The sequence below is a fragment of the Scleropages formosus genome, chromosome 16 (assembly GCF_900964775.1).
Source record: "Scleropages formosus chromosome 16, fSclFor1.1, whole genome shotgun sequence".
Taxonomy (NCBI): Eukaryota; Metazoa; Chordata; class Actinopteri; order Osteoglossiformes; family Osteoglossidae; genus Scleropages; species Scleropages formosus.
In genome coordinates, this window is record NC_041821.1 from 19,667,131 (window position 1) to 19,682,284 (window position 15,154).

General features: G+C 39.9%; 2 protein-coding genes across 2 annotated transcripts; one reads left to right on the forward strand and one right to left on the reverse strand.

The window, feature by feature from the left end:
* The first annotated feature begins 226 nt into the window (after positions 1 to 226).
* fbxo48 (F-box protein 48) lies at positions 227 to 2,275 on the forward strand. The gene is made up of 3 exons (XM_018750844.2): positions 227 to 258; positions 729 to 1,053; positions 2,059 to 2,275. The coding sequence occupies exons 2-3, from the start codon at positions 739 to 741 to the stop codon at positions 2,218 to 2,220; spliced, it is 477 nt and encodes a 158-aa protein (XP_018606360.1). The 5' UTR covers positions 227 to 258; positions 729 to 738; the 3' UTR covers positions 2,221 to 2,275.
* A 1,928-nt stretch (positions 2,276 to 4,203) lies between these two features.
* LOC108933660 (pleckstrin-like) lies at positions 4,204 to 12,843 on the reverse strand. The gene is made up of 9 exons (XM_018750853.2): positions 12,733 to 12,843; positions 11,874 to 12,029; positions 10,567 to 10,748; positions 10,215 to 10,306; positions 9,863 to 10,047; positions 7,529 to 7,633; positions 7,084 to 7,167; positions 5,516 to 5,588; positions 4,204 to 5,399 (listed from the first exon to the last, which is right to left on the reverse strand). The coding sequence occupies exons 1-9, from the start codon at positions 12,772 to 12,774 to the stop codon at positions 5,260 to 5,262; spliced, it is 1,059 nt and encodes a 352-aa protein (XP_018606369.1). The 5' UTR covers positions 12,775 to 12,843; the 3' UTR covers positions 4,204 to 5,259.
* Positions 12,844 to 15,154: the final 2,311 nt, after the last annotated feature.

Consider the following 15,154-nt stretch of genomic DNA (forward strand, 5'->3'; position numbering starts at 1 on the left):
ATTGTTCTGGCCGATCTACAAAGCTGCCTCTTCCATCATGAGTAGATTGTTGTATTTATAAGACAAAAATATTCAAAAAGTCATGACATTTTTTATCTTATTCTTAAGTTTGATAGGGGGCTGAGGTGGCGCAGCAGGTTTGGGCCTGTGCCTGCTCCCTGGTGGCTCTGGGGTTCGAGTCCTACACCTTGCGACAGACTGGTGTCCCGTCCTGGGTGTGTCCCTTCCTCCTCCAGCCCCTGCGCCCTGCATTGCCAGGTTAGGCTCCAGCTTGCTGCAACCCCACTCAGGACAAGTGGTTTCAGTCAATGTGTGTGTGTGTGTGTGTTAAGTTTGACAGTCAAACTTAAGGAATATTAGTCTTGTGGAATACTTGACAGTAAAGATTAAGATTGCACTCATTAGTAACAGCACTAAATACTCTTATCCAGTACCTTGCTGCTATTCATGATCCACTCTCAGCAACTGATTTATGCTTTTCATCTCTATGCCAGTCCCTCCTGTTGTCATCCTTATTTTGTCCGTATGCTGGAAGATAATCGCATGACTGAAGTTTTTTTTTTTTTTTTGGTCTCTTGAAAGAAGACAAAAATGTTATCTCAAAATAATTTTTCATTAAATTAAAAGAAGAAGCACATATATCCATAGGTAACAGATTTTGCTATGAACATTTTTCTTTTAAAATCTTTGCATGTACTTTCTACAATATTTGTTATGTATTCATTAAGGACAAAGGTTATGGGGTGCTGCGCTATGCAGTATGTGTCCAAGTGGAACCCGAGGACCCAGTGTGTCTATGGAGGAAGATGTATCCTGACCTCCAAGCAAGAGGTGCCTGGGAAGAACTTTGCTGAAACATTGCCTGTGGAAGTGAGCTTGAAGATCTTCAGCAAACTGGATGTGCAGAGCCTGTGTGTCGCTGCCATGACCTGCAAACTGTGGCGTGGCATCATCAATAGTAGTGACCACCTGTGGAGGAGCCACTGCTTGACAGTGCGAGCGATCTGTCAGAGGGAGATAGACAGAGACAGGGGCAGTGGCTATTCTTGGAAGGTCAGTCTTGTATATTAATTCCTAATATTATGAATTTTTGAGTTACGAATATCGAAGAAACAACATTTTTCCATCTAATTTATTTTTAATCTGTTCTCAAAAAGAAATTGTTGCAGAGTGAACATCACCTGCATGTCTGTGTCCCAATGTTAGTTGGCAAAACAAAATGCAATGAAGCAGTAGAAGTGTGGCAATTGCCTCCTACTGTATTTACAGCTCATGTCAGGTGTTCCTAAGTGTCGATAATCAGTAACAAGATGATGGATGTCACGCATTTATGTAATAAATCAGTTGACAATCAGCAATAAATAAGAATGTTTGAAAAATTCTTTTAAACCATTTAGCTGGAGTTTTATTGATGCTCAGTAAAGATATTAAATATTAAGTGTTGCTTGGGTCCACCAAGTGAAAGGTGACTGCTAGAACCACTATGCTACCTGCTATTATTATTATTATTATTATTATTATTATTATTATAAACAAAAAGGTATACTTTAACCTTAGTCTTAAAAATAGGTATCATAATTTTGGGTGTCTTGTTCCATGAAAGGGTGGCTGGTGGCATCCTTGGTTAGAGCAGATGCTTTTGGCTCCGGAGGTTGCTGGTTCGATCTCCAGCTGTAGTGCCCTTGAGTAAGGTGCTTTCCCTGCAATTGCCCCAGTACTATCACCCAGGTGTGTGACTGGGTAAATAGTTGTGGCCCTGCGATAGACTGACGTCCCATCCTGGGTGTGCCCCCCCACCCCCTCAACCTTGTGCCCAATGTCTCCGAGATAGGTTCCAGCTCATCACGACCCCGCTCGTAACAAGCGGTTGTTGAAATTGGTTGGCTGGTTGTTCCGTGGAGAATTGTGTTACAACTGTTCATATTTGATAGGGCTACATGAGTGCTTCTGTCAAAACAAGAGGAATAATTTAAATTGCATGCAATTTGTGTGATTCTTGGCATTGCTGATCTTTTTTCAGTCACCTGTTGGTCTGTCTGAATGTTCCTGTCCATGCAGGTTACCCTCGTGCGGAATTACCATAAAGGCTGTGTGAAGAAACAATGGCTCTGTGGACGATATAGCAACATCAGGTGTGCAGAAGAGCTCCTGGACAGGAGCATGTGCGACCTGGATGCAGAAACTTGGGGGGAAATTCTGGAAGCAGAGATGGAAAGATAATGTAAACGTTTCAATGGATGCACGGCACAAATAATGCCGAAGGATCTACTGGAAGTAATGTAAATGATTCACTGTACAAGTAATGTTAAAAGAATGTATAAATGGCTTTTATTTTGAAATAATGGGATTTTACATGTTTTTACAAATTCTGTATATACTTGCGGTATTTTAAGGTACCTTCAAATTTTAGAAACTAAAGTGCAATGTACTTATTCTCAAGATAATTGTTGAAATTGTTGAAATCCTGTAAGCTTTATGTTAAATTCTTTGAGTAAACATGCTTTGCCCTGGAGGCGGTTTTCTGTTTATCACTCAAAATTTGACGAGTTAAATTAGTAGGTGGCTGCTTTTTAGTGCATAATGCAGTCCTGGTAAATTATAATAAGCACCAGTTTTGAGCCCAGCCTCCTTACAGAAAACTGGTGTAGAGCTGATATGATACCTTAGACAAAAGTCTAATAGTTTTGCGTTTTTACAGAAGGCTCGTAGCACAGGGCATGAAGGAGACCTTTAATGAAAAAAGATAGACACACTGTAAAGGTCATGGTGAATTTTGAGTCTTGTGAGGCATGGAAGTTGGATATAAAGTGGAAATATTTATAAACCCCCTCGAAATCCATCTGTCTTTTTTGTTTTCCTTTCAATTTTAGCTACTCAATTTGGTAATAATCCTAGACGACTTTAACACACACACACACACACACATTTTCAGAACCGCTTGTCCCATACAGGGTCACGGGGAACCGGAGCCTACCCGGCAACACAGGGCGTAAGGCCGGAGGAGGAGGGGACACACCCAGAACGGGACGCCAGTCCGTCGCAAGGCACCCCAAGTGGGACTCGAACCCCAGACCCACCAGAGAGCAGGACTACGGTCCAACCCACTGTGCCACCGCACCCCTCACGACTTTAACATTCACAGTGATTTTGGGACATACTCTTGGAAGATTCTTTCTGTTTTTTTTTTTTATTTCTGTCTGGATTTACTATGACCTAAGCTACTTGTAACTGGTCCAAAACATTTGTATAACCATACATTTATCACCCCTGTACTGGAGGTACAAATTATCTTTTTTGTCATTCCTATATGTTTATAATTACATATTTAATACTTTTTACATTTAGGTGTCACTTTTCTCCAAAGCAACTTACAATACTAGTCTACCTCCAATTTAATTATGCCCAACAGGACCCATTTGTACTACTGGGTTATTTTACTGGAGCAATTTAGGGTAGGCACCTTGCTCAAGGGTACTACAGCCAGAGGTGGGGATCAAACCTGCAACCTTTGGGCTCAACAATAGTAGCTCTAACCATTACACTACCAGCTGTAAGCATCTATTGCTCTTTCCTTCAAAAGCAGGACATCTTAATTGTTTTGTTCCCATACACGTCACTGCTCTCTGAAAAGCTAAAATATGAGTTTGCATGTTAGAGCTGAACTTACAAATGACTATAGAAGACTTGTAGGGCAAGTTTTAAATGACGCAGTCCCTGTGAAACTATGCAATTCATCACTGATACATACTCTTGTTGGTATGATGCACTCCTTTAAGACTGGAGAGATATAAATTAGATCACAAATGATAGTATTGTTTTCCTGATGGACTGCTCCTGTTGCATCTCTAGGCTGAACATGCAAACGAGCCCTAATCAATAACACGAAATTCAATCCAGTATTTAGTATTCCACCAGTCAGTATCCCATTTCGTTTATGTCTTCTAGCACAGTTGTGTATCATTGCTTCTAATTTTTCAAGAGTTCAATAATTTTCCAACCTTTTGCGAAAGGCGTTATACAAAAAAATACTTCTACAGCTATTTAGCACATTTCCGAGATTGTAAAATTGAGCAGGAATGCCGAATGTCCACCTGGACCAAAGCTTAAGGAAACAAATGGTATTATCTACAGGATTGAAAATAAATGAAAAGATGTAAGAAGCATCAGTTTTCAAACTGTATAGGAAGGAGTTTACTACGAAAAGGGATTTTCTGTTAAATACCAACAGCAAGATTTTCTGCATCAGCTGGTATTATATTTCACACAGAGGTACCAAAAGAATATTGTTCTCTCATAAAGAACTGATAGTGGGTGGAGGCCACCGCTTGAAAAGTTTCACAGTCTAAAATTTATTAGAATTTTAAGTGGAAATAATAAAAAGGGCTGGGGTAATACCATCTTAGAAGAAGCTGTGAGAACGTTAACTTGCGTGACAAGGCTGTCTACATATAATTATAGATATTAATACAAAAAAATCTGCCTTTCTGACTATAATGCAAATTGAATAATAACTTTAACTGCACCCAGTGACTCTGCAACTGAATTGCATTTTGCAAACATTTCTCAGGAAGTAGAAGGAACTTCCGATGACCCTTCTGTTGCTCATTGTTCCTTATTTTATTATTACCCAAACTCCTGCCCCATAAACCTTTTGGCTCCTTTAAACACTACATGACTTGACTATGACTACAGGTCATGACTACATGACTACATGACCTTTAAACAATACATGACTGACTATGTACTGAGCCTTTGTGTCATTCAGACAAGGCTTTTGCCATCAATTTGTGATGCGTAATTCATAAACATCATCTCTTCGAAAACATGTAAGCGTAAGGAAAGACATGGCATTCACATTGTTTTCAGACACATTTTTGTATTATTTTTGTTACGGGTATTTCTGAGATATCTAAAACTAATTTCTTACAGATTGGCTGAACAACCCAAAGTTATTTTTGTATAAGAAGGCTGACTTTCCACAAATTAACGGAGAAATGAGAAACCACAGTCACACCTTGTTTTGGGGTGAAACCGTCAAACTATTTTCAGTGACTATTCTGCTGTTGCTCATATTATGTATTTTATAAGTTTTTCTCTCTCAGCTGACTGATCCATTATTGCATTTATATATTTTCTAAATAATAGTTTTCCTTAAAAGTGAATTTTAAATAATAGTTCTTCCTTAAAAGTGAATTTTGTGACATGCTGTCCATTAGGACTTTCATTTTTGTTTTTTGTTTTTTTTTTTCGTTCTGGCTACTATTTCCCTGTCTTGGACACAGTGTGGATGGCTTGGATCCATTCCTTCCGCTCACTGGCAGTTGTCGCTTCCAGGAGGTAATGAATTTCATCAGAAGTGATGATTTCAAAGAGAAACCCCTCCGTATCCGTCTTCTTAGCTGACAAGACATGGGTTGAAATTTCAAGTACTGAACATATACAGTATTGCAGTTTTCAACTGTCTGCTATAGGGTTGAATGGGTTGTAAAAATGTGATTCTAATAGATTGCATTACCATCAGGCACATGATCCACAGCTGTTACAACTGAGCCGCGCAGGTGGATGGCACCCAGAGGGCCATCACCATCCTAGTGTAGAGAAATAAAGTGTAAGAATACACTCAACCCTGATATAGCAGCGACCTGTACAACGAACAACAACAACTACTCTACGCTAACCATGGCTATCTGTGTTACTCAAAACAATAGGATCTTTTGCATTGTAAGTGATTTTAGGTAAAAAGGTGTTCACTGGAAGACACTTTGGAGAAGAGCATCTGCTAAATGAATAAATGCAAATATAAAAGTACAACAATTTGTGAAAATGCATAAACATTTATCATACAATTTACTTATTTTGCAGAATAACAGCATTTTTACCTGTTACTTGGTAATTTTACACACACACACACACATTTTCAGAACCGCTTGTCCCATACGGGGTCACGGGGAACCGGAGCCTACCCGGCAACACAGGGCGTAAGGCCGGAGGGGGAAGGGGACACACCCAGGACGGGACGCCAGTCCGTCGCAAGGCACCCTAAGCGGGACTCGAACCCCAGACCCACCGGACAGCAGGACCGTGGTCCAACCCACTGCGCCACCGCACCCCCCTTGGTAATTTTACTTCCAGGTATTTCATTATGTACAAGGGCTTGTATAAGACACCTGTCTCAGAGCCAAATTATGAAAATGTCTCCATTGAGTGTATACTCTGTCTTATGACCTGTGCTTGCTGGAAAGACACTGGACCTTCATGCCCCTGCACTGGACAAGTGGTTATTGACATTAGATCAACGTATGAAAACCTATAATATAAAAAACAAGCTAGAAGTACTAAATTTTGTCATAAAGATTATCATCATTGTTGTATGTGAAAATTACCTATTATTTTTGTATTTTAATTCATTTAAGGTGACATATTTTTGACTGAGAATAAATCTTTTTTCTCCCATGAGAAACGATGTTAATTCAACACCCTCATAATGGGAATTTGCCTAACAGGGTGATTTCACTGAACAAATTAACCCCATTATGTGAGGAATGGGTGTTTAATAGGATCCATCTCATTAGAGGAGCAGGCAGTGTTACTGTCACCAAATGGTTGCTGGTTCCTGGAAGACTGCTGATATTGTACTCCTGAACTGAAATTGAATATCAAATGGCAAAATGGTGCAGAATTTTAAGTTGTGCAAATCACATTTAATAATTCCATACGCTTCCATGAAGGCCATTTTGAAGCAGACTGTGTAGGAAAAACACTTTATTAATCCCCGTGGGCAAATTCACTCAGGCTGCTGCTGTGGTGGGAGGAAACCCATGCAAACACAGGAGAACATGCAAACTCCACACAGACTGAGCAGGGATGGAAATCTTCTTCTCCCGCACCATACATGTACAACAAGACAGCAGAAGCTGAAAGAATGTATTTGACCACAAAAATGTTCCTCTCGTCTACTGGTAAACTTTTGCTTTGGCAGCTTTAACCATTCCATGGTGTAAGTATAGCATTATCAGTAAGTAACATAGTAAAACAAACAAAAATATGTTCATAGGCCAAGCAATTGTGGGAAAAACAGCATACCTTGGTAGGATCATAGTAGTGCATATATGCAGGATCATCTCGCAGTATGAATTTTCGTACCTTCCAGTTTTTTCTCCGATGCCCCTAGAGAAATGACGAGAAAATTAAAAAAAAAACAGAAAACACCTTCCTGGAGTTTCAGAATGATCCTGTAGAACACATCCTTTCATATAACTGACACTTTTCTCCAAAGCAACTTACAACATTAAGCTTACAATTATTTACCCATTTCTACAGCTGGGTCATTTTTACTGGAGCACTTTAGGATAAGTACCTTTAAGTACCTTGCTCAAGCATACTATAGCTGGGATTTGAACCTGCAGCCTTCCCTCCCAACATAGCTTTTCTTTATCTGTTAAGATGATTGTCATCTTAAAGAATATGACAATATTTTGCTTTTACATGTTGCAAGATGTTATGCCAGCATTTTGAGCTAGGCAATCACCTGTTTCACCAGACAGCCCTGCTTTACAACGGCACCCCGAAATTCTTCCTTTGTGATGGTATCCTCGTCACTTGAGTACCCCTCACAGAAAAAGCCACTGTCTGCCTACAAGAAAACAGAGGATTAAACATGGAATAAAAAAATGGAACTGAAAAATTGTTCCCCATCTTCAAAATTCAACATCTATTTCCTTTCTTTTCCTCTGTTGCTCTTTGACTATAACTTCTTGTTTCTAAAACATGACCTACAGTAGGTGCGAGGGAACCTCTTTTTCAGCTGTGAAAGAATCAAGACAGAGCTGATGAAGTACAACCAATACAAACCATGCAAAAAAAACACAACAAATAATAAAAAATCCTGAAAACAATGATTCTTCAATGAAACAACTGCAACTTCTGTACATATTGCGCATTGAAAAGATCTTTTTGTCAGTTCTAGGAGTATATGAATGGAGGCAAAGAGTAGAAAAAAAAAGAAAGTTGCAATAAAAGAAAAACATGCAAAGAGAATAAGGGCAAACAGTTTTTTACAGCACTATGTACTGCAGCTAAATATTATAAGGCAAGGGTCTCCAACCTTTTTTGCCCAAGGGCCACAATCATTATTGTGAACGGTTTTGAGAGCCGCACTTAACAAAAATCAAGGTGACACACTGAATCTTAAACTTCTGAATTAAAAAGTATTATATATTTTATCACATAATTCAATAGTTTTAATTATATTTATTGCTTTAATAAGGCAAAACTATCATTAAGTCTGGGGGGTCGTTGTGGTGCAGTGGGTTTGGCCGGGTCCCACTCGGTAGCGGGTCTGGGGTTTGAATCCTGCTTGGGTTGCCTTACGACGGACTGGCGTCTCATCCTGGGTGTGTCCCCTCCCCTCCAACCTTGCGCCCTGTGTTGCCGGGTTAGGTTCCGGCTCATTTGCAAGATATAATTCAAAGACAAGTTGCTGAACTTCTTCATGTCAGATGCACACTGAAAATCAGTGCACTCCAATATTGATCAGCACTAGTGGCTAATTGGTAAATAAGATTAGCTGTAGTATGTCTCAATAAGGTAATTTTTGCATCTTATTTCATTCTGAAGACATTTTATGTCAGCAACTTGCTGAGCACATTCTTAGAAATACACCGTCTGGAAATTTTTTCTGGTGATAATTTCCTGGTGATATTGTCGGCAGAAGTACAGCCCACAGTGACTGTGATTGGGACTTGAAGAACATGCTCTGAGAAAGCCATTGCTGCTCTCAGAATGTACTTTTTGGTTTGCACACTTTGTCTCTACAAAAATGAATGTGAAATTTGTGAAAAGTTTTGAGCTAATACATCTTCTAACAATATATTCCTTAAAAAGTGAAACTGCTTCAATGCATATGAAAAAGACAGGCTCGGGCTTCATTTCGGTAAAGAGATACAGTTTTTGTCTCTGTCAAAATGTTCCACATTCATCAAGAACATCTCTCCTCTTCATGCTTGGCACACAAATTCGAGTAAATGTAAAAATTATTAACAAAGAATAACTAACTCTCGCCACTGAGGATGACTGAGCTGGAGCTGAACATGGCGCAGGTTCCCCGTCCGTTACTCCGTCACTCAGTGTTTCTTACTACACTGTGATGTGAGTCTTACTATCACTGTATATTTTACTGTGTTACCCAAAAGAGTTGATAATGTTTCTAGTAAGCATGGTATACAGGTGGTCCCAGATTTACGATGGTTCGAATTGCGATTTTTTCAACTTTTCGGTGGTGAGCTGGCAATAGACATTCAGTAGAAACCGTACTTCGGAATTTGAATTTAGATTTTTTTCCCCAGGAAAGTGATATGCGGAGCGATACTCTCTCTTAAGATGCTGGGCAGCGATAGCAATCCGCATCTCCCAGTCTGTCATCCAGAGGTGTGTATTAGGTGTATTAAATGCATTTTCAACTCACGGTTCGACCTCTGATGGGTTTCGGAGAACGTAACCCCATCGTAAATCTGGGACCACCTGTATATAATTCCGCCATGGGCGGCCCCAAGCCCGGCTGAGAAAGGAGGAAGGTTGAGTGTGGGGCTAGCTACTCCATGCTGTAAAAACCTTGCCAGCTACAGAAATGCCAACAAGGAATCTTCAAGACATCTCAGCTTTTAGGGATGCCTGGAGAGTCCTTGTTGGCAGCCTATGCCCCAGGAGGGGTGGAAGGCATAAGAATAAGAAGATGGTATATATGAAAAATTCACAAATGTTCTTGCTGGTCGCATTATACAAAATGGTGGGTCGGTGGTTAGACGCCCTTGCTCTAAGGCATCCGTGTGCTTTCACCATGTTTCATGATGAAGTATTCACTCACAAAGTAATAGAAGGCATCAAGTTGGTCCAGCAGGACAGATTCAGCGTGCACCTCGGCTGCCCTCTTGGACATGTCCCCAGCTGGCTGCAAGAGGCCTTCGTTCAGGAGGCCCGTGGCAACTATCACCCCATCCTGTCTGTTTCTGACGCGCTCATGGGACACTAGCCAGTCAACAACAGCGCTACCTGCCCAATGAAGAGTAAGATTCTGCTGAATCACAGGAAGCCCCACAGTTTGGCAACCATCTTTCTCAACAGGAAGGAAAAAAGAAAAGATTCTGCAACTTTAACTGGTATGGAGAAGTATTAGATGGACTTAAGTGGAAAAAAATAAATAATGTTGGTTTCTTTACCTGTAAAACACTGATTGAAGGTTCTGTTGTCTCTCTCCAGCTTCAGCTCTTTGACTCCAACCTGTGGGTCTCTCATCAGGTTGTACAGTTCACTAAAGCAGCAAAACAGACAGAGTTCACTTACTTGATTTTAGTGCACTTCAAGGGGATACCATGTGCATGCCAAGAGCAGGAGAAAGAGGAAGTCCACAGTTGGTCTGAGGACAGCAATGTGGCAGAAGTTCTAATGTAGAGCATTAGAAGAGGGTACTGTATTTTACCACCCATTCATCATAAGAACTTTTCTAGATGGTAAACTTCGGAACAGCATCTCCTGCAATAGTCCTACAGCTGTTTTGCTTCTAAAGGCTACCTCATATTGATGTTGCTGGGCAACTGAATGGACTTCCGCGTTGATTTTCTGCTAAATTTCATGCCGCTGTCGAGGCAAACGATGGCCCTCTTGATGTCTTTGTTCCAAAACTCTCTTTCTTCTAAGTGACTGGCTTGGAAGAAGTGGTCCTGGTTCTTGAATGTGGTGATTTTGAAAACAAACTGTGAAAGCATTGGGAAATACTTTAATAGTCACTCTGTGTGGCATGGCAATGAAGCCCGTTCACAGAAAGACTGCATATGGAGGATTAACATACAACAAGCCTGCTCATTGTCATGTTTTTTTGGAAATTTAAATTTAAAAGAGACAACAGCGTTTCTTACGAGAGGAACAAACATTTGCAGAAATCACCTCAGGAACCACAAATGACAGTTCTCACAAAAAAAAAAAAATTTTCCTCTTTTCACTTTAAATACTTTGCTTTTTATTTTTTCTGTAAGTAGTTCTTGTATCTAAACCTGAAGTCTAAATTTGAAAATAAAGTTTCCAGTGAAAAGTTAGCTTCGATTATTTGCCTCATATATTTATAAAATTATAAGTCTCCTAATGAATATGTCGCTCTTTAATTTTTACACTTTATTTATAGCTTGCTTTTTCAGTAACGTTCATTTATGTGTTATTCATTTTGTCAACGGCATTTCTTGGTCTCTTTTTAACTTTTAGAGGTTGGTGACAGAAAGTGTGCATGGTCATTTCAAATTTATTTAACACTGAACGTGTTTACCAATATGTTATCTATAAGCATTATATAGTTACATCATTCGAAACCCTATGGGAAGCCCCGCATCGATGGAAACAAGGCACTGCATGTAGAGACGGCAAAGATATTCCGTGACTGCCTTGAGAAAACGCTACCCACCACATGCGTTACAGAAAGCGTCACCTCGAAGTGGGATCACCTAAGGGACACTATTCGTGACACGGCCTTGGCAGTTTTCGGGAGGAAGTCTAGGAAAGTGAACGATTGGTTTGAGGAGTACTTTGACGTGATGATTCCAGCCGTTGAGAAGAAACGTGCCGCCTTTCTGGATGGCCGGCGATGCAAACCACCGTGAAGTGGACAAAACCAAGGCGCAATTCCATGGTCTTTCTAGACTGATGGATGCCAATGATGATGATGAAGCATTATATAGCAGAAAATAAAGAAAGATAACTACTGACCAGTGCAAGTGGAAAGTTTTGAAAGTGCAAACTGCTTAGAATACTTTAAAAGCATAACACAAAATAGAGCAGGCGATATATACTGTAGTATGACATATGTTCTATCTATACAAAGTGCTCTTTACCGTTCTTTTGGCAAAGTCTTGGCAAGGGCTGGTCAGCTTGGCCCCCTTTAGCGGTATCATTCCTTTGGGACTGCTGTCAGACTTCTTATTGTAGAATTCCACCCCATCATCTGAGAGGACCACCCACACCACCTTCCAAGAGCTCAGCACCGCACGCTACAAGAGTAGGTAGGCAGAGGTGGTGTCGCTGGGGGGGCTTCACAGCTTGTAAAGTTTACACTGTGCCGAAAACTCAGAAGAATGCATATTATCTTCCATAGAGTCCAACAATTTGCCATGTGTAAGCCACCACATATTTTACTGTAATTGTTAGTAATAGAAGCAAATGAAATACACCTTTACATAATTTAGCTTTTAAAATTTGATTATGCCATCAATTGCACTTTCATAGTCATTACAGTGTTTTGCTGATTCAAATTTTTATGATATTAATACATAAAGACAATGAGTGGCAGCATTTGGGCATTTTTGCAGATTTTTTTGTCCTAGTCTAAGTTTAATTATTTGTGAGCAGTAGCATCTACATGTAACAGTTTTTTTATTGTTTTGTTAAAAACACATTTGCATAAATACTTCTGTTGAATAGATTTCTTGCCTTTCCCGTTAATACACCAGACAGAGCAAAAAAATTAGCATCACACATACACACAAATGCTTGATTACATTGCACTTTGGGGACACCACTATGAAATTCACTTTAATACAATAAATTACACCTAAATCCACAATGTTGCCAAAACTTTTTTTGACGGTAAACTTTTTTTCTCGCATGTTTATTGATGCTAATTTTTGTAACACTCCCAGATTTAGTTCTGATGTTGTAAAGCTTGCAGATAATTTATTGCATTTTGTATCTTACCTTTTTGACCAGAAAACCCTCTCTGATCTTCTGAGGTTCCATGTGTACAGCAAGCAAACTTCTGACTCCTTTTTCAGTTTTATGAATCTCATAATGTATGCCCTCAGCTGTCTCCTTCCCACCCACTTTTGGCAAAAATGCAGTTCCTGTTTTAATACTTTCTGAGAATGACGTGAAAAGCATAGGGGCAGGCCTCTGAGAGACTTCCTTAAAGTCTCAGCTAAAGTCACATCTTTATGTGACTACTGACACGCTCAGTATTTTTTTTCTACTACTTCCGTGATAATTCAACAGCATCAGGTCCAGATATATCTCAAAACCTTTAACATCTGACAATCTATCTTTTTTTTTTGGGAATGCATATACATGCCTGAACAGGCTGCTGGCATCCCAACCCAGCCCAAACTTATATATATAGAGAAAATGAATAGCACAAGGAATGTGGACCAAAAAAAAAACAAGCAGTATATAGGAGAAGAACAGTAATGGGGAAAGACTTTATTTGATAACTTAAACTGTGGAAACCAGCACAAAAAGTATGACATCATACTACCTGCATCTACATATTGCATTGCTCACTAGATCATTACATTCATTCATTTTGCTGATGCTTTTCTCCAAAATGACTTACAATGTTAAGCTAATCAGAATTATTTACCCATTTGTGTAGCTGGGTAACCTTACTGGGGAAATTTAGGGCAAGTCCCTTTGCCAAGGGTACTACAGCTGGAAGGGAGACTTCCACCTACAACCTTTGGATCCAAAGGCAGCAGCTCCAACCACTACAGTGCAAGCTGCTCTAATGTTATAAAGCTTCAACATCTGCTGTGCTTTCTTGAACTAAGATGACTCCTGCATACTCACTGCCAGCATAATATTTTATAGGCAGATTTCTTGCAATAGTTGTATGAATTTAATTGTGCTGACCTTAATGTATACCGTTTCATTGTCTCATCACTTATGGTGATGAGACCCTTAATAAAGCTTAATGGGGGGTGCAGGTAATTTAGTGGTTAGAGCTGCTTCCTTTGGAGGTTCGAATCCTACTTCTTGCTGTAATACCCTTGAGCAATGCATTTGCCTTAAATTGCTCCAGTAAAAATTACCCAGTTGTATGAAATGGCAAATAGTGATAGGTAGCTTAACATTTTAAGTGACTTTGAAGAAAAGCATCAACCAAATAAATAATGCAAATTTAATATAAGCTTGAGGGGTGGATCACTGGATCACCTGATCTGCCATCTTTGGTGTAGCTGCCACTTTATGAGCTCACATAAACATATCAATGCTTTGTATTGTCTATGGTGATCCACTGGTTGACGGAGAAACATTTTTCTTGGTCTGTCTTTCCTATGAACACAGTGACAGAGGAGCGTGATGGCAGAGGCATATGAAGGATGATGCAAATCGAACTCAGCTGCGGTTATTACAGAACAATGGGGCAAGCTGACCACTAAAGTGCATCAGCACTGTAAACAAACCAAGATAGAGCCGACTGAATTTTTGCAAAGTTCTTCAAGGTTTCCTGCTCTAAGATAAAGCAGGGAGATGGGCTATGTGGGAGCGGGAAGCAGAGCGATGACTGAAAAGTTATCGCTGGCTGCAGGAAGGCCATAAAGTGATAAATTTTGGGATGTGGTAGATTACATGATCTACAGTTGTTGAGGCACCATTGTACCGTATTTTAAATTTAATGCACAACTTGTTGAGTCCGTAAATCCAGCTGTTGCATGAGGAGATGCTATTCTACCCTTTTCAGTAACACGAAGAGCCCAGCAGAGATGGAAGACTTCATTGTATCCAAATTCAAATTCACCTTTGTTTCTTTGCTCAATTTTGACAACCTCACGGTTTTTTGAGTTCTCATTTTTTATCACATTTTCTTCTCCCCTATTTTACACTGTGCTCACTCTTACAGGTCTCACCCTTGGCACTTTTCAAAACTCTTTGTAAACCAGGGCTTATCTTTGTTGCACCTCACAATTTTGTTCAGAGCACAAGTCTCTTCAGAGATGCTGATGCAAGAAGCGATAACGCCTGTGTATCGATCAGTGTCATGGCATCAGTGTGAGGGGCTGAAGGTGAAGTATGTTGGTGTGTGAAATAGCTACACCTCTGTGGGGAAAGCCTACAGATCTCAAAGCCCAGGCTGAGTGCAATTCCTTCTTTCAGATTGAGTATGTTCATTGGTTTGTAATAAATGTGGACATAAACTAAAAAAAAAGAAAGTTAAGAAGCTGCTAGTTAATATGTCATTCAGCCCCATTACGGTGCGTTTTTATGTTGATTGGAGGTGGTCATGACAAAAAGAGGAATGGCTCCTTTAAGAGATTAGGGCATCATGGGAATGGTAAGCGAGAGGGATCAGGAAGTGCAGGCAGGAAGTTGGCAAACAGGAAAACAGACTTGGGGGTTTATTAGT